Source organism: Catharus ustulatus (assembly GCF_009819885.2).
Source record: "Catharus ustulatus isolate bCatUst1 chromosome Z unlocalized genomic scaffold, bCatUst1.pri.v2 scaffold_29_arrow_ctg1, whole genome shotgun sequence".
In the NCBI taxonomy this organism is placed as follows: Eukaryota; Metazoa; Chordata; class Aves; order Passeriformes; family Turdidae; genus Catharus; species Catharus ustulatus.
The window spans coordinates 982,740-1,001,395 of NW_024879446.1; the positions used below are offsets into that span (position 1 = coordinate 982,740).

At 40.5% G+C, this 18,656-nt stretch overlaps 1 protein-coding gene across 4 annotated transcripts in view; it reads left to right on the forward strand.

The window, feature by feature from the left end:
• ZNF462 (zinc finger protein 462) overlaps positions 1-18,656 on the forward strand; it is a 52,528-nt gene that overhangs the window by 10,108 nt on the left and 23,764 nt on the right. For 3 of the 4 annotated variants that reach the window (XM_033086526.1, XM_033086527.1, XM_033086529.1), the window contains exons 5-6: positions 2,284-2,402; positions 6,545-6,736. In XM_033086526.1, the coding sequence (XP_032942417.1) occupies positions 2,284-2,402; positions 6,545-6,736 (311 nt within the window). The remainder of the gene's footprint in view (positions 1-2,283; positions 2,403-6,544; positions 6,737-18,656) is intronic. The other variant, XM_033086528.1, reaches the window with a different exon arrangement.

Below are 18,656 nucleotides of genomic sequence, written 5' to 3' on the forward strand. Positions count from 1 at the left end.
ACAAAAGAAGACAGATCCAGGTGCTCATTTGATGCAGGCATTCTCAGCACTCTTAAATTGGGTGATGATGCCACCATTTCGCAATCAAATGCACGAGGAAGAGAAGACAATTTTTAGTTCCTTGTGTTAAAAAACCTAAGATTTCTGCTGGTTGCAATGCACAGCATTGCAAATTGATGCCACAGTTGGAAAGGTCCACGGGATTGAGCAGCCAAGGGTAGGACAGGGGCTTGGGGAAAGGATGTGCACTGCGGGGTGTATCCCACCCTGCTTTGGCAAGGCTGACAGCGAGGGGAGCCTCTGCAGGACTTGCTGTTTGCCTGGTAAACTTGCTTCAACAATCAGACTTTTGTTGAGTGCCTAGTCACTCTGCTTCCTGCTGAGGATAAGTCATGTCCCAGAACTTGTGAGATGGGTAAACCAAAAAGTGGTGGATGGCAGGGAAGAGCTCACCACCTAACTTGATAATAGGTGTGGTCTCTGTTGTTGAAGTTGTTTGCTTCTTCTTTATTTTTGTTTCTGATGCAACTATTCTCCTGAGGGATTAAATTGGCAAAGGAAACCAAACCAGATGTTTAAACAGCCCAGTATTCTCCCAGACCTGACCAAAACTTAAAACCTCCTTTTGAAAGAGTGCAGCTGGCAAACTATGTGGTTGTGAATGTAGATTTAATTACTGCCATGTCAAATACCTTAAGGTATATATATTTATAATAGCTTAATATGTATTACATACCTCTTTGGCAGTCTGCTTTAATTGTTAAGTAATCTCATTCCCCGGAGGCTATTTAAAACAAGTTTTGTTCTATGAAGTATTCATTGCAAGTGTACAAAGTCTTACTCATTTAGGAGACATTTTCCCCCATTTCTCTAGAAAACCTGTGCATTTTGTCTTGTCCCAAACTCCATCCTGGATTTTCTGCTAAGTTGTATTTGCATGAAGTGACCCTGAGAGGAGACACGAGTTCATTTTCTATTTTTCTGCTGTTATCAGATGTTTGAATACACAGGCTTCAGTGTTAGCTCTCGTAAACAGGGATTTTCTGGCTCAGGCTCTCGTCAGTGTGGGACTAAAGATCACGTGAAATCTTGTGTAGTGTGACAGAGCTGGAACAACTGCTATTTGAGCTACATGTTGGTACTCTGCAAAAGAGCAGGACAATTTAGGACAATTAAAAAAACTATGCCTGAAATATATCTAGAGCTGAGATGTGGGGGTGGATGGCAGTTTTGGCAAATTACAGCTCCTGCAGTGTCCCTGCCCCATGAGATGACTCAACCTAAGACCAGATCACAAAGCATAAATGTGTCCAAAGTAGAGGCTGTGGTGGAAATGTTTACAACTTGGGCTCAGACTACCTGCCTGCCACCCAGAGACAGGGAATTCATTTCTGTCAGCCACAGCATAGAAACTGCAGAGCTCTGCAGGATTCACTCAGTTAGAATGAATTTGATCTTCTGTTAGAAAATGTAGGAAACGTCCTTTTTCCTCCTCCAAACTTTACTGAGCTGCTAGGACAAATTGTGTCGAGTGCAGTTTTTGATCACTTTGCAATGTTCAGGCTATTGGTACTTCCATTTTCCCTGAAGAAAGTAGAGGCTGGTCTTTGCCACCCCTTCTTTTCCTGCTGAGCTTCATGTAGAATCTCCTACACTGCTGCTTCTGAAACTCTGCTGCCTTTTAATCCTAGAACTCATCAACTGTAGCCTGCTGGCACTCTCCCCAGAGCAGGATCTCTAATCTGCTTTTGCTGCTGTAACCAAAAGAAGGCTTCCTCAATAAAGCTGGTCAACAAAAAAAAAAAACAAAACAAAATAAAAAAAAAACCCCACCAAAAAAAACCACTACTTTTTTTTTTTTTTTTTTTTACCCTTGATCAACAGGACAAGGGGGTATATATATATTTTCACAAAAATGTTTGGCAGCAGAAAAATGGTGCAATGATAATTTAATAAGAAAATAATTTCTTGCCTGTTTCATGTTTCTTCATCTGATCCTTTCTGTCTGCATCATGCATAACTTAATTTATACTGATCTTGCCCTGTAAGTTTATTTAGGTGACTTGCTCTCTGTATAAACAGAATTGGTGTCAGCTCTGCTCCTTTCCTTCACACTAGATTTGACTTCATTGTGTAAGCAGACCTGTTGAATTTGTTGAGGAGAGAGTGTGAGAAAGGATCCCTACTTGCTCTTCTGTTGCTATGGAATGCTTTGCTTTGCCTCTGAAGGGACAGCTGAAACAATTGACCCTGTTCTGTCTCCCTTTCCTGTCTCTCCTCAAGCCTGGACCGCCACATGCAGACCCACCATGGACACCACAAGCCGTTCCGCTGCAAGCTCTGCCCCTTCAAGTCATCCTACAACAGCCGCCTCAAAACCCACATCCTCAAGGCTCATGCTGGTAAGTTCTCCCCTCTCAGTCTTGCAGCTGAAATGGCCCGGTGTGTTCTTGTGGCTGATCACAGAGGCTGGGTTGAACCACGTGTTTTGTCACCAGAACTGGGTAAGATTTTTTTCCAAAGGCCACAGTCCATGGAACCTGTTGGGACGAGTGGGAGCTTGGGTAATGGGAAGGGCAAGGATTTAAAGTGGTAGGTACTTCAAGAACTTTTTTCTTTTCTTCTCTTCTCTTTTCTTTTTTATGAATGATATTTTTTTTCCTTATTTCTGCTCTTTTCTCCAAGTGGATTTCATCGCTTATACCACAGATGCCATGACAAAATTGGCAGTGAGCTTTGACCTACTCTTTGTATTTATGTTTGTGCTTTATGTGACTCTGGGAAAAACACTGTGAGCAGTACCTTGATTTTTGGTAGAGTCTTATGCTGGCTTTCATGTTGAAACCAAACCCTGAGAACATTGGGAGTCAGGTCTGTGTGCAACAGACTGAGAATGTCAAAATTGCATTACCAAATGTGGAAATTCGTCTTGCAAATCTCTGTATTTCAGTATGGAATCCATACAAGCAAGCCATGCTTCTGAGGAACAGGAATTGGGAATGTGATGTGTCACACAGAGTAGGTCACCTGAAAATGTTGCACCTTTGGTTACTAAAAAGTGAGACTCAAGGTTTCCTCATCTTTATTCCTTGGCTGTAGACTGTCGGCACCGTCACACAACCTGCATTGAAAGGTTATCGTTTGGTTTTCAATACAAACATGCACTCTGGTGCAAATGATAGCATAGTGACCAGTCTGAAAACCTGAAAGCCAGCCCAGTTGTTAAAAAAATTGTGAGTAGAAACTCCTTGAATGGGAATTTCTGATAAAAAGGACCACAAGTACATTCCCTTTTCTATTATTTGCGTAGTCAAAATTATATACTCTGGGGTGGAGGAGGAAAGTGGAAAAATGGAGAGAAAAGGCGTGAGAAGTTTGTTGTGCTCTGCTGATGGAAAAAAAGAAATAAAATTATTGCTGCCATTGATCCAAAGGCATTTTTCATCTACAGAAATATAGGAGGGATGGATGGTCTTGTATACTTTGTTTCCTGGATTTTTTTTTTCTTTCTTTTTATTTCACAGAATTTGTGCCAGTTTCTGTTTCTTGGATGGATAAAATAGATTAGCTTAACTTTTGCCACCTGCCTTTTGTGTGGGAGGACCATAGTATTCTGTCCCTTCTAGGAAATCCAGCAGTATGCAGCAGTTCCAGCTCACAATCCCACATCCTGTATGGAAGAGCCATGTTTTTTTTATTTTCACCAACCATAAAGTAATGTTTTCTTTGCGCTATTACACAACTGGGCTCCTTGCTTGAATCTGCCAGATTTTTAGACCCAAAGTCACCATGCAAGTAATATTTACTTCACACTTCTCTTCATGTAATTCATTGATTGATTTATTAGGAATTCATACTTCTGAACTTGGTTTAGTGGATGGAACCCCTTGAAGGGCCACGTTTTGCATTGTACAAGACCACAATTTCATGGCTGCCTAGATAGTGCTTGCACAGTGACTTGGGTAATAGGGTTTCCAAAGGCTTATAGATGTGTTTCTGCCTCAGTCCCATTTCTACTAAATGAATGGTCATGTCACAGAAAAGTTGCTTGTATGTTTTTCAGTCAGAGCTTTGCTTTGCTTTGTTTTGAGTCAGTCATTCAGAAATATGTATTACTGAACAAAAATGTCTGACTTCCTCAAACTCCCCAGTTTTTCAATAACACAGTGGTTTTCTGAACTTCTCTTATGTTGCCATTTTTTTCCAGTTGTCAATCGTCTCATTATCTGTTTATTTATAATTTAAAACTTCAATTCAAAAATTCAGTTCAGTTTTTCCTGAAGTCTGCTGGAGATCTTAAAAAGTCCATAAAATCCTGATTCCTGAAGTGTTTTACTCAGTCTGCCTCTCTGCCTCATTTTCTGGGTATGGATCAAAATTCAGTGAACTACAAAATCTGTTCTTGTGTGACATCTGGTACCAGTGTTTCTGGCATTTGTTTTTCATCCAGTGTGTGCCATCTCCTTTGGCATGGAGCAGAACAATTTATAGTTTCTCTAAATGGACTCTCTGTTGTTTTCATCTGAACTTTTTCACCTGTTTTGTTTTTATTGGTTTTTTGGGTTCTTTTTTTGCTTGTGTTTTTGAGGAATCCTTGTAACCAATTTCTTACTCAGCAATTACTCTGGAAGTGCAGAAATGGGTTATTGTAAGATAAGAGTATTGGACCTGTTCAGTTTCTGTGTAATCTGGAACATAGTGCTTTGAGTACATATCAAGTGTTGAGACCCACTACATAAATGCTTACATTTATTTATTTGTATGTATATTTGTATGATCACTTCGTGAGACGCAAAACTAGCAGTCAAAAAATGTGCAGAAGACTTCTGTTGGGCCAAACTGCAGCTTTTCCTCTGCAATCAGACACATCCTTTCATGTTCTGATGTCCATTGAAAATGAATAGTGGGCATATTTATTGGTGTGTCTAGGCTGCTTGGTATGTAATCATCCTTGATTTGCTTTAATGTCTCGTGGTGCTTTTAAGTTAACAGTTGATCGGTATACATTGTCATCCAGGAATCTCTTACACTGATACAACCATGAAGGTCTATATCTGTATCCAACTGGTATCTTGTAACCTTGGAATATCTTTTGTCCTTAGATTGTGTTCCATTGAGCAACTTGTTGTGAGTGCTACTCAAGAAATGTTGTATTTCTGTTTGTAAAAAGGAAATACGTGACTCATGCAATATATAGGTGAGGAATGTCACTTGAAAAAACACACAGAGCAGTTTTTCTTTCACCACTTCAGACACTTCAAGTGATCTGTTCTTTTTCAGAGACACCAAAAAAGGGAATTCTAAGAGTTTTGTATTTTGTCCTGATGATTAGCATGGTTTTTCTGGAAGACAGGGGTGGGAGTTTTGTGGAGGATGGCTTTTAATCCTTTCAGGTGTGCTTGCTCTGAAGGCTGCAACAGTGTGTTTTGATACTCTCTTTTGGTTCACTTATTTCTGGTGTAGAAAACAGTGCTGCTTGAGAACCTTCTTTGCTGGATTTGTCAAGAAGTGGAAAACATTTTCTGCTTCATCCATTACCAGAACTCTTGTTCTTCTGTTACTGTTCATGAATATTTTGCTGCTGTATTAGTTTTGGCACTTTATGTACAACTCATATGTGGCCAGTGTTACTCTTGTACATGGAAGTGGCACTTCCAAAACAATAACTTGGCACCTCTATATAATATCACATTGTTTGTGTTGGGAGAGTTTCATTTCGTGTTCCAATTGCCTCCATGCCTCCGTGCAAAACAAATCTTGTATCAGGATTTGTTTCCCCTTGTTTGCTGTCTCTATGGCTTGGAATGTATTCAAAATTAAATCCACTAGTGTGCATTACTTCTGTTCTTTCACTTCTTTTAGTGCTTTCTCATAACACACTTCCACACAGCCTGCTAGATACACCCTTTTGTACTTGGCATTGCCATTTTCACCAGCCTTGACTTGGTTGCCACTTCTGTGAAGATTGATGCTGCCTAATGTCAGATTTTTCATAAGTAAAACTGTAACCTTTCCCAAACGTAATTACACCACATACTTTTTTTAAAAATTTTTTTTTCTTTCTTTTTTTGTTTGTGAAGGGCCCTTTGTTAGAGTTTTGTAGTGTCCTTCTTGCTTCATTAATAATGACGCTGGATGTGCTGCATGCAGAAACAAATGACTTCACCATCCCTAGCTGCTGCGCTCCCAAACAAATTTGGAAGTGCTGTGGTTAAGTTACTCCATTTTCATCACAGAGTCTGTTTTCTTCCCATACCATGCAACACAGGCATGCTGAAAGTCTGGTCTCTGTTTTTCTTGACATCAGCCGCTGTACAAGGATCTGCAGTTGCCAGAAAGTGATACATTGGTCCAAAGCAGGTGTCTACACCCACCGACTCCAGACTGCTCCAACAAGGAGACATGCATAGCTTGTTTCCTTTGGGATCAGTCTTTTGCAGAAGAGTCCATGGGAATTTTACTGCCAAGTTCAGTAAGAGAAGTGTGAAGGCCCCATTTTGTTTCTTTTGTGAGCTGATGACTTGCCTGTATTTCGCTCACCCAGGTGAACATGCCTACAAATGTTCCTCCTGCTCATTTTCCACCATGACAATCAGCCAGCTGAAAGAGCACTCCTTGAAAGTGCATGGGAAAGCACTGACACTACCAAGACCCCGCATTGTCAACCTTGCAGCCTCACACGCCCACCACACCTCCAAGAACCACACTCCTGCTGAAGAAGTGGAGGACTCTAATGGTAAGAGGTGCCTCAGAGCGATAATTTAATTGTCTAAGGTGCCGCTTAATATTTTTATTGCAAACCAAATTGCAGCAGGCAGCTTTGCACCAAAAGCATCTTCATTTGGTCATTAAGAGGAAGCCAGAAGTTGCATCAAAACCAAGCATAAGCATGGTATTGTAGGAAGTGATCTGGTTTAGGTCCTCACCAGTTCATACTACATTAATTTGCTCCCTCACTGCTCCAGCTGACTTTGGAACATGACACTGCTGGCTTTGTTTGCAGAGATTTACATTGTAGAAAATATTTCAGACTCCTAATTTCTATTCATAGCTAGTGGAAAAAGGTTCTTTGAATTCCATCCATGCTCCTGATTTTCCTTTACATTCATAGACTCATAGAGTTGTTTGGATTGGAAGGGGAGCCTTGATGATCATCTCCTTTCACCCCCCTGCCATGTGCTGGGACACCTTCCACTATCCAAGGCTGCTCCAAGCCCCATCCAGCCTCACCCTGGGCTCTTCCAGGGATGGGCCAGCCACAGCTTCTCTGTGAAACCTCTGCCAGGGCCTCACCATCCTCATAGGGAGCGATTTTTTTCTAATATCTAATCTCATGAGCAGACCACTTTGATGAAACCACATGATTAAACCTTAAATGTGAACCTTTAATAGTAGGAGGAGTAAATATTGTTGTTGTCTGCTGTACAGAGGACACCAAAAGTACCTTCACATATTTAGCTGCAGGAAGAACCTGAACACTGTTTCCTTTCCAATGCTTCTTTTGAAAGCTGTTAATCCCCTTGTGCTGGAGGGGTGTGTAGAGGATGTTCGGAAAGTAGCAGAGGGAGGGACACTGTTTAAACAGAGAAATAGAAGAGGTGGTAGGGACTATCACAGCAATCTTTAAGGCTTTTTAACTAGTAGTTTATGAGGCATCTTTTGGTGTCACTGCCTACCAGTTAAGAGAAGAGCTCTTCTTTGGGAAAAAAGAAACCCCAACCTTAAGTCCTGGATGAGTTTCATTGACATGGAAGGAGAATATTTTCAGATGTTCAAAGAACTGGAATGTATGGGAGCTGTGTTAGAAGAGGGTAAAATACTTTTTTTCCCCAGAAGCTTGAGTAGTTCTAGCTGCTAAACAGCAGGAATTCTGTTGTTTGCTGTTTTGCTTGGGATACCAATGAACTAAGGAGGAGAGGTAAATATTATCAGTAATCATTGTAATCATTTTGTAGCATTTTTGGTTTCCTATTTTCCTTTCTTTCTCACCAGAAGGAAAAAAAAGCAAAACAAAACAAAAAAAAACTAAAAGTGAAATGAGAAAGAGTGAAAGAAAAGTTCAGAAAATGACTGAAAGGAATTGAAAGGAGCAAATAATCTGTATAGAAATACTTCACTGAAGGGGGAAAAAAAAGCCAGCAAAATTTTTTTGTGATTTAGCAAGTCACTTTTTGGGTCAGAATCAGAACTGTAACAAGAGATTTTGACCAGCTGCTCCCAGACAACTTTTTGTCTATGGGTTGTCTGGAGCAGTGCAACTACTGAGGTTTTTTGCTAATGCTAACATAAGCTAATCCAGCAAGCTGAGTATATCTTGGGATGTGTTCTACTACTCTTTTTTTCTGCTTTAAAAATAAAATGTTCCATCACTGACATAAGAAGTGGAGAAAAATTTTCAGTGTCTGTCCTAGCCTTTCCTGTGTGTTAGCAGTCTTTTGTTAGTGTGTGTGGAGAGATACAGGAGGACATTACTCAGTTTGGGGAAGAATGCTTCTGTTGCTTTTTTTTTAAATTTTGCGTATCCCAGGAGCTCAAACTATTGATTAGTGGTTAGAATTCAGGATGCCTGCTGTATCCTATGGAGAATAATTTTGTAGCCTTTAAGAACTGTTCCTCAAAATTGTTAAAACATAGACTCTGTTAACAACAACATTTCATTGGGTTGGCTTTGTTGCCTAGATCTGTACTACAGCCTGAGACCAAGTCCAAGTTTGTCCCAATTAGCTAGATCATCTGTAAATGGGGTTAATGGTTAAGTCACTTTGACAATAATAGAAGCCACCCACTGGGGAGCTGGTTGGACAAGTACAGGTGTTACAATAATAGTGTTAGCATTTTCAGCAGTGCTTGAGGAAGGAATAACCTGCTTTAAATAGTTTTTTCACATTATACAGTTTGCTGCAGATCAGGTTAATGGTGGCTGCTCTTACAGCATTGCATTTTTTGGAGGGTTTTAGAAGGCTATAAATCATTACCTCTGCGGCCCAGCCTATGAGTTGTGGGTGGTGTGCAAGACTAGATGAAATACTGGTCCCAATGACAGGTAGTGCAGGCACTGTTAGGTCCAGCTGGAGTATTAGAAAGGACTCACATGGTGTAGAGTAGCTGGATTTTGTCTGTTAGTGTATATGAGTAACCACAGTGTGAAGTGTGATGAAAGGCAATTCACCAGGGATGCAGCGCTGAACCTGGGCTGGGGTGAAAGGCAGACAAAAGGCTACATCCCATTGTTAGGGAACTTGTTTTGTAGGTTCATAGATGTGCAGCAGGCTTGTGTAATTGAAATGGTTGCACAAAGGAGCTGTTCCTGCCTGTGAATGAATATTTTGTTTGCAGTAGGAAGTATAGCAAGGTGGCTTGGGGAGATCTGGGGAGCTGGCAGAAATCTTGTCGATTGCTGAGCTCTGTAAAAATGCAGAAGAGGGAGAAGGGTACCGAATTATAATAGCAGAGTGGATGTCTGGATAGAGCTGCTCTGGGACAGCAACCCGGGGGAACTTCTATGATACTTCTTTTCCCTGCAAAAATTGTTCCCTGATGATTAGAACATTCCTTTTGTTCTTTTAGATCCATCCATCCATCCATCAATTAAAAGAGGTAAATGTATTTAGATTTCTGTGGCTCAACTCTTTCAGTTCTGTGTAGGTAGCAGCAGACTTACCTGAAATACTCAGCTACGCATCTCAGAGGTGTTTTGGGGTGCTTGACAGACTTCTCATGGAACTAAATTAATCTAAAATCAAGTAGGTGCTGAACATTTTGAGCAGACCTGTCCTTCTCAACTGTAATTCTGGTGACAGCTGTCATTAGAAAGCATAACAACACCTTCAGTCCAATGAATAACAATCATTCAGAGTGTGTGTGCTTCTCTCTGTGGTGTCACACTTGGTGAATCAGTAGAGAAAGCTTTTTTTACAGATACATCATTCAAAGATCCTGTCTTTTTTATTGTACCCCTCTTTGCCTGCTGGGCAATATTTTAATATATAAAGAACCTATTTTCACTGTATCCTTTTCTCACCAGAAGCAAAGCACTCTGTGGGCTTTTTTGGGGGGTGTGGAGTGATGATATTTTGTTTTGGGTGCTCCTACAGACAATTGAAAAAAATCCCCCAGAAAATATTGGTCACGAGTGCTATTTTTATGATTTTCATAGTCGAGGGGCATTGAATGGTTTGTAGTGTCCAGGTCTTGTTGACACAATGAGGTTGCCATTATGGTAAAATGTTCTTTTGCTCTTCTGATAGGTCACAGGTATTTCTTGTCTTGCAAGAAGGAAATAGTGAGGATTTGCTAAATATTTGCATGAGTGTTTTGCTTGTTTGAATTTACGTATTTGCGATTTACCCTAAAATGTCCTTAACAGTTCAGAGAACTTCAGCAGCAAAAGTTAATTGTAAATTGAAATACTACAAAGTGCTAGGAGGACTGGATGAATCTTCTCACAAGATCTACTTCCATGCTCTTTCAGTCTTTGTGAGAATAAGAACTTTTATTTATGTTAATCTCTGGCCAGAATGGGGTTTTTGGGTTTTTTCGATGGTGGTGTCATCTTGTGGGACTCTGTCACAGGTAAGTGTTCCCAGCTTTGCTTCTGTTGAGGGCAAGGCAATGGAATCCCAAAATCTGCGTTGCTAAGGCACCATGTTGGCTCCCATCTCTTTCCATAAGAAATAGCTGCAGGCAAGGTAGAGACACAAAAATTGTGTGGCTGAATGGGAAAAAACACAAAGAGCAGCAGGAGTGAATGATTTTATAAATGTATGTTTGTGTTCAGGGGCTGTAGAGGTGGTGATCTGCCCTCCTCTCACAAACTGGAGAGACACACGAGCTCAACCCCTTGTCATAGAGTCTGTAAAGCAGAGTGACTCAATGGATTGATGAAGGGTTTCACATTATGACTTCAGCCACAGCAAAGGCTTCTTGAGAGTGTGTGAAATACCTGCCCTAAATTGCCCTGGCTGCTGTTATTGATTTTTGGAGTAGCCCTTTATTTTTTGAAAATAACCCCTTTGGCCTAATCATGTTGTAGAGCAAAGCACTGTGTTTTATTCATATGGCTGGCAGATTTGGAGCCTCATAAATTCCCTTGTATCATGACTGCATGCAGTAATTCGAAAGTATAGCTTTTTAAAATTTTAGTATTTAAGAATATTGAATTGTCAAAATAAAGCGGCAAAGTGCAAGGCTAAACAGACCTGGATGTGGTTTCTAGTGTCTCCTTAGTTGTACTGCTGTGGTATAAAACCATTTCTTTTTACTGACCACTAGTTCTTGATCTATAGAAAGCAGCACACTTTTTGTGTGCCCTCAAATCTCAATAATTATGCTTTTCACTGTTGTGCAAACCAAACAGGATCTATCATTAATACCAGTACACATCACAAAACACATGTAAGGTCAGAACTAGATTTCTTGAGTCTCCTAGTACATGGCATGTCAACATCTTCATTAAATTTAATTACTTGTAGCAGCAAATGCATTGAAAACTGCTAAGTGAAACATCCAGTACCCTGTTCCAGTTTTTTTTTTCCTGAACTTTAGCCTTTGCCAGTGGAAAATAACTTTGCCTCATCTAGAGGCTGAAATATAAATATATCTGCTTGCTTTGCCAGAGCTAGGCTGGGCACAAAATTGCTTGACTAAGTCTTGTTTCTTGGACTGGTGTTCCAGAACTATAAATCCTTTCCCATTTCTGTACACTTTTTCAAAGCAGATAGTGCATAATCAGACTGTGTATCTTCTTCTGTGCTTCCTCACAGATGAACTCCTGAAGGGTGTAGAGGGCCTTAGCAGGTTTTGCTAAAGCAATTTCATGTCAATTTTCCCCAGGATGAGGGGAGAAGTATGGGCAGCAAGGCACCATTTCAAGAAAATCCCCTAATTTGGTGCCAGTGAGTCACGTTTCTGGCCTTCCTCTTTTCAGAAGAGAGGCAGGCTTTCCATATGGTCAGACATGCTACCCTGATTTTTGGGTTCTCCTGTTTGTTGTTGTTGTTGAGTCTTTTAAATCCGTATGGTGGATTTTGGCTGATTTGCTTACTTTTATTCGTGTGCATTGTTACTCTTGATAAGGGTTCTTTTTCTAACCTTGCAATCAGGACACAAAGTTCCTAAGTTGATGCTATTTCTCTGTCGTTGTTGCTTGTGTGTCTTTGTGTTTTGGTCAGTCCTCACAGCCAGAAAACTTTGTATTACAGCAGGATGTATTTAGTTCTAGGTTTGGGGTTTGTTTTGGGAGGAGGGGCTTGGACAAAGACTCTTTTGAAGTTTCAGACCCTTTTGTTTCGCTGCAGTTTGACTGGAAGGGCAGAGAGCCAGTAGTGACTACAGGGCAAATTCAGGCAGAGCTTCAACAGCTAATTGCTTTAATTGCCAGGTGAGTTGGAAGGATTGCATCCATGCTAAGGATGTAATATGGTGATCTGCAGAACAGAAGATGCCTCTGCTTTTGTAGTCACAGTTGGACTGCAAAAAGCTGTCTGCTTGTTCTGCTTTTTTCCCTGCTTTTGTGCCCCACAGGAGTGATGCCTCATACTCACTCTCAAGTGTCTGATTAACCTCTGTTACCTCCAGGCTGCTTTTTTTTTATTTTCCCCAGTCATGTTCCTTCTTTCTCTAACCTGGAGCAAGTTCCTGCTTTCCCCTCAGCCTTTTCCTGCCTCCCCACAGTGGCCACGCTGCCTTACAGTGCTTTTAAAACTCTGTGGTAATTGTTGGTATGTCTTACTCCTTGTGGTCAGTGTTAAGCTAAATATCAGATCCCGGATCAGATAGGACTTTTCTCCTTCATCAGATTGGCAGGGACTTGTGGAACAAGCACAGGTCTTGTTCACCTCCACTTTTACTGAACAAGCTCCTCACTGTTCCGAGGTCCTGAGGCACTGTGGGGATGACCTTGTTCTCTGTAGCTCTCTTCCACTGGGGTATAGTTGTTTGGCTTCTGGCCTTTTCCTGCAGCATGTTGAGAACTGTTTTGTGGCTGGTGGAACAGAGGGAGATGTCATTGGCTGTGCTGAGGGGAGTGTCAGCTCGCTGCTCATTGTGCTTGTTTTTCTGGTGCTGTTTTTTGTGCTTGAGCTGAATGGGCAAAGGCAAAGCTGAGATTGAGCAGGGCTCAGGCTGGAGCTCATGCAGCAGGGAGGAGGTTGGAGTCAGCCTTGTATGGAGTTGGCCACTCTGTTGTGATGAGATTGCTGTGGCACTGAAAGGCTTGCCTAGGGTTGGAAGACAACAAAATGTTTGGGCAGATCAGGAATAAATGAAGGAAGAAATATCTCCTGGATTCCTTCTGAGCAGAAAGAAGTTACCTGATAGCACATACAGTGAAAAGAAAGAACCATATCCTGACTCCTGTTGTGGTTTTTTGTTTGTTTTCCTGAGGTTTTTGCATTCTTTTGACTCTGATTTTCATGTTCAGGATACTGACAAAGTGGTAGATGCTGATCTCTTGTGTGTCTGGGGAATTTGTGATCACTCAACACAGATTAAAAAGGATGCTGTTGGCATGAAGGGATACAAGGTGTGACTTGAGCAAGGGTGTATAAGAGGGCATTTCTGCAGACTATCATTCCCATGTATTCACAGTCTTCTCTATCAGCCTCACTGATATTCTCCCTGTCACCTGAGACTCCAGTTTATCCCACTGATTTAAAACATGCTGGAGGGATTTGGTGCTTGGCAGAGAGGTAAAACTTCTTTGCTCATTTTAGCTCTGTTGAAATGGATGTGTGTTATCATCACAGTTCACAGCTCAAGATCTGACATTTAAGTAGCTGGTTTTATTTCTTCTTTAAGGAACATTGTTACTACAAGTGCTTGAAAACACTGCCCGGAGTATTCTGAGCTCAGAGCTGGTGACAGAGATGGGGACCTTCTGTTGGCAAAAAAAATAATGTCAAGGTGTGTGCTGGAGGTCTCCAGAAAAAATTACACAAGTTCAGGTTCCTGAGCTCTGTGGTTAGAGAGAATCCTTGGTGCCACATACTGCCACTGCAATTTTAGGGCCAGTTTTAAAACAGAATGCCAAAATGCATCGCCTGATAAATTGATTTTTTTTTTCCCTCTTCATTTCAAGCCTTAGAGGAGAGTGAACATTTAGGTGACTGAAACATGTGTGTTTGTGGCACTGTGTTTGCATTAATACAAATATGTGAAGGGTCACATAGAGAAGGAAATGCAAAAAATACCTGATGAAATACCCCTAAAAATGAGAAGGAAATCATGGAACACAACAGCATGAGGATCATTTGGTAACTAATGAAAAAGAAAAAAAATTTATTCTTGTCTCGAGTGAAGAATCAATTAAAGTAGAACTTTGTACATTTGTGAATTCCAAAAAGACCCTGTTACCAGTAAGTCCTTTTAGCAGATTGGTTAAATCAGTGTCTTGCTAAAGCTATTTCCAGTTCTGTCTGTGTTCCCCTCTTCTGTAAATGTACTTCCATCTATGAAGTTTGAGTTTGGTTCAACAGAAAAAGGAAAAGCTAGACAAACTTTTTTTTAACTGCGTTTTATGGAAATAGGTAAGTTCATTCAGGTCCCAGGGTTTGACAAGTAGAAAATCTTGGTTTTAAGTGCAATCCTGTGTTTAGGCAATGGAATTTAATTCTATTTACAATGAGAGGTTTGTGTGCAGCCTAAATGTGACCAGTAAGCAGCCAAGTCATCTAAAGAACAGGAAAGTTTATTGGAGTTGAGACCAGGGAGGAAATGTTGGTGTGGGGAGAAGAGATGAAAACAAGGGATGAGTAGAAGGTATGGTGAAGCATTTCCTGAGCTCTAAACTTCCTAATCACAGTATCAGCCCAGAAGGGTTGTGCCTGCCTTGAGAGCTCATGCAAACAGGAATTCCTGGTGGTGTTGGATACTCTAAAGCAGAGGGGCATGGGTATGTCCTGGACTGATCTTTTACTTCTTACGGAAATACTGTGGTATAACTTACCTCATCAATTATATTACTCCTCCATAAATCATAATTAGTTCCTGCTGCTTTCCAGTGCATCGTCTTTTTTACAGACTGTTGTAGCCACTCTTGATCTCAGCTGTGAAACTCCAAAATTCAGAGTCATTCTGTGGAAGTGATTCAGATGATGAAAATTATTAATTATTTTCTTCATATTAGGTGAAATTTATGTCCCTTGGAAATTACTTGGGTATTAGCACAAGGAGCTGCATAGCCTCTATCCTGTCTCAGTCCCAATCAGAGCACACAACTTTAGAGGAAGTTCAGAGTTCTAAAGAGATTCAGACATAGTTTCTCTCACCTCTTCTGAATAAACAAGATTGCATAGTTCATGTGCCTTTCTCATTGCTCCATTCTGAGGCTTAGAAATATATGTAATATCTTTCTCACAAAACCTGGTCTGGCATGATCCAAGAAGTGCTCTTTAGAGATAATGCTGAAATAAATTCCACCAACAAGGTTTTGTTTGGTTTGGTTTGGTTTATTTGTTGGTTGGTTGTTGTTGTTTTTGTTGTTTTGGTTTGGGCTTTTGTTTTAGGCTTGTTTTTTGTGTGGTTTTTTTAGGGTAGTAGTGGTATATAAATCCCTTAAATAGTGATTTTTTTCCAGGGCTTTATTTTCTTTACTTTGTAATTGCTTTTTTCTTTTGGTGTGTAGAGTGAGGGCACAAAACTTGTTTCTGTTATCTTTCACTCACAACATTCTGGCAAAATGTAAAGGTAATTAAGCAGAAATCAGAATTTAGGTAGAGGACCAGGCTCACACTCTGTTTTTAAACACAAGTTGGACTGTCTGGTTCCCTGAGCTTCTTCATGAACATTTATTTGCATCCCTCTGAGTCTCAGTCTCTTCTGTCTTCCCCTCCCCTCAGCTCAATTTATTGCCAGAACATTTCACCCTCCCACATACTCTTCCTTCCAGGTCAGTGCTGTGTGGCATAAAGTGAACAAATGTGTGCAGTCTTCACAATCTTTGTGTGACACCCTGCTTTGCCACCTTCCCACTTTTCAAGCTGTTGCCATTCATGGCTATGTTCAATCCTGCCACTCAGTCAGCTGGTGATTTTGAGTCCTGTTGAATTTTGGAAGGGATTGTGTGCCTAAATCTCCTAAATTCCATCCTTACGCTTATCTTAAGTGTTTTAAAATAGCAATTGGCCTTATGTTGTTTTTTTGGTGTTCTTTGTTGTAGCATTGCATCTTTACTTGGTTTGACAAATTTGTTTCTATCCAGAGGAAACTGCTGGTTTTCTTAAATCCTTGGATTTCTTTCTGTCGTTCTTCATAGAAATTTTCTCTTTATGAATGAGCCGAGATAAAAGTAAATAGCATTCCTCTTAGTCCCTCTAGAACATGTCCTCACAGATCCAGAACATCCCAGGCCTAGGTATTAATATTTAATTTCCTTTGTTTTCCTCACAAAGCGTTACTAAGCACTTTCTGTTATTTATACATTCCCTTTGGGATTTTTTCTTATCTCATAAACCAGACATCTCTGTCCTCAGTTTCACTGTTCTTACACATGCTGGTCTCTTTTGACTGGTTGATGTGTCTGTGTGAATATAACAGAAGAGCATGGTGTCTTCACCTTTATCTCCCAGTGACTCCTCCTGGTCATTGAGCTACTTAATTATTAAAGTCAGTAATGTCACTTTCCATTGTACTCCAACAGCTGCTTTTCCTGAGCAGTTCTCGTTCTCCTCTCTCCACCCCTATCCATCACTGTGCAGGCATGAAAGTGTTTATATTACATATGTCTGGTTCTGTCCACCCTAAAAGGATGAAGCAGATTTAATTTCCTCCCTATAATAGGTCCTTTTCCCCTCTTGTTTCTCAGCTGTTGGCTCAGTGTCTCTTCCTTTGACATGTCTGGGTGAATTTCTGGCCTGTTATTGTTGGGTTTAGGAATCTTGTGGAAGAGTTTTGCTGTTGTATATGATGTTCATTGATACCTCTGAAAAGACCTACAAACAACTGAAACAACACGGAATTTCTGTGTAAATTTATGTTTTCAGTTCAGGATCTGAAACTGCATTTTTTTTTCTCCTGGAAGGATCCCCAAGTTTGGTTTTCATTGAGGTATCTAAAACATGTTATAAGCTACACAGGATCCAATGAAACTTGGATTTTCATTTTGCTTCTGTGATGAATTTTCATTGTGTATTTTCTTTGTACGTTTTTTCCCAGTGTGTGACCCCAGGGTATGCAGGGAATCAAGCTAAATTTTCATGGCTGTATTGTACTGCCTTGCTCTTTTGACTGAGGTAGTAACTCCCAGATTTCTTGGCAGACTCATTTGTCCCAGTCTTTGGCACTGTAATCTGGATGAAGTTTTAGAGGTGACAACATCGCTGACCAGGCATTTTGGTGTTTTTGGTACTCTGGAAATGTGTGTGGAGGGACACAGTGAGACTTGCTTGTGTGTTCTTATCAGAACGCAGCAGTAATTTAGATATAGCTGTGTTGATAAATCACCTCATGGACAATAATTTCTCCTCCTTTCCTTTCAACTTCTGGAATTTTGGTATAAAACCACACTTCTATATTAAGGAAAGATAATTACTTTTAGATCCATACGTGCTGACAGGAGTTACATTATTTGTTGGCCTAGTTAGTTGTCCTGTGCAGGTAATTTTGTAGGTAGATGCCACATGTAAAATTTCAAATTTGAGATTTGCAGCGTTGTTGCTGTTCTTTCCATTTTTAACTATAGCAATCACTGTTAATTTTTGCCTCTTGACATGACTATAGGTGTCCTTCATTTTATCTCAGATCATCCTTTGCTGTTATCTTGTTTTTGGAGTTGCACAATGAAGTGCTTCCATTCGTTTTGAATACAATTAGGTTTTCTAAAGGAACCTCAGTGTTTTGGGTATGGGCTTTTTTTCTTTGCTTGTTTCAAATTAGTCAGGGCTAAGTGTTCCATTTTCTTCCCTTTCATTGCATGTATGAATGTGCTTTATTTTCTTGTGCTGCCTCAAGGCTGTTTAATGAAAAAAAAAAAGCACCTTTTTTCCTTAAAATGTAAATGGAACTTCCTGGTGTTTAATTTTTCTTAACTTCCTTTCCATTTGTGTTTATTCGCTGCTATTGTGTTTTACATGTACTTAATACAAGTTTTCTTAAATCTTCCCTTTGCTTATTTTAAATCTTTTCTGCTTTCTGACTTCTTAGGCTTTTAGGGTCTTTTTTACTTTTTTAAAGGTGGATGGCTAAACCCTCTTCCTGCTCTAGGCCAAGGCTGTTAACACTTTATCAGAGTGCTCCCAGCCCTTTATGCCTGGGGGTGCAGGAAAAATAAGAGGTGGAACTTGCATTGTATAGGGTCATGACTCAGTTTTTGGGTCAGTTCTGAAGGAAAAGCTCTGCTCCTTCATTCTCCAGCCTGGCATCCTGTTGTTGGGGCAGCAAAATATGTCTGCAACATCAGCCCACTCTTCCAGCAGGAACAGAGCAAGGAAAAGTGCAGTGTTTAAAGCAGCACTGTGACTGTGGATTTGCCACCCCTGACCCTTTCGGAACAAAAAAATTTTAAAAAAAGTTCGAAGGCTCACCCCCATCCACTGTTTGCCGTTTACTGGCAGTTTGCTCTCTGTTGTGTGTCAGAATGCATCTCTGGAGGCAAGTTGCTGTCCTTCCACTGCCTCTGATGGTTTGGGAGTGGGCAGCAGGGTGGGACTTGCTGAACCCAG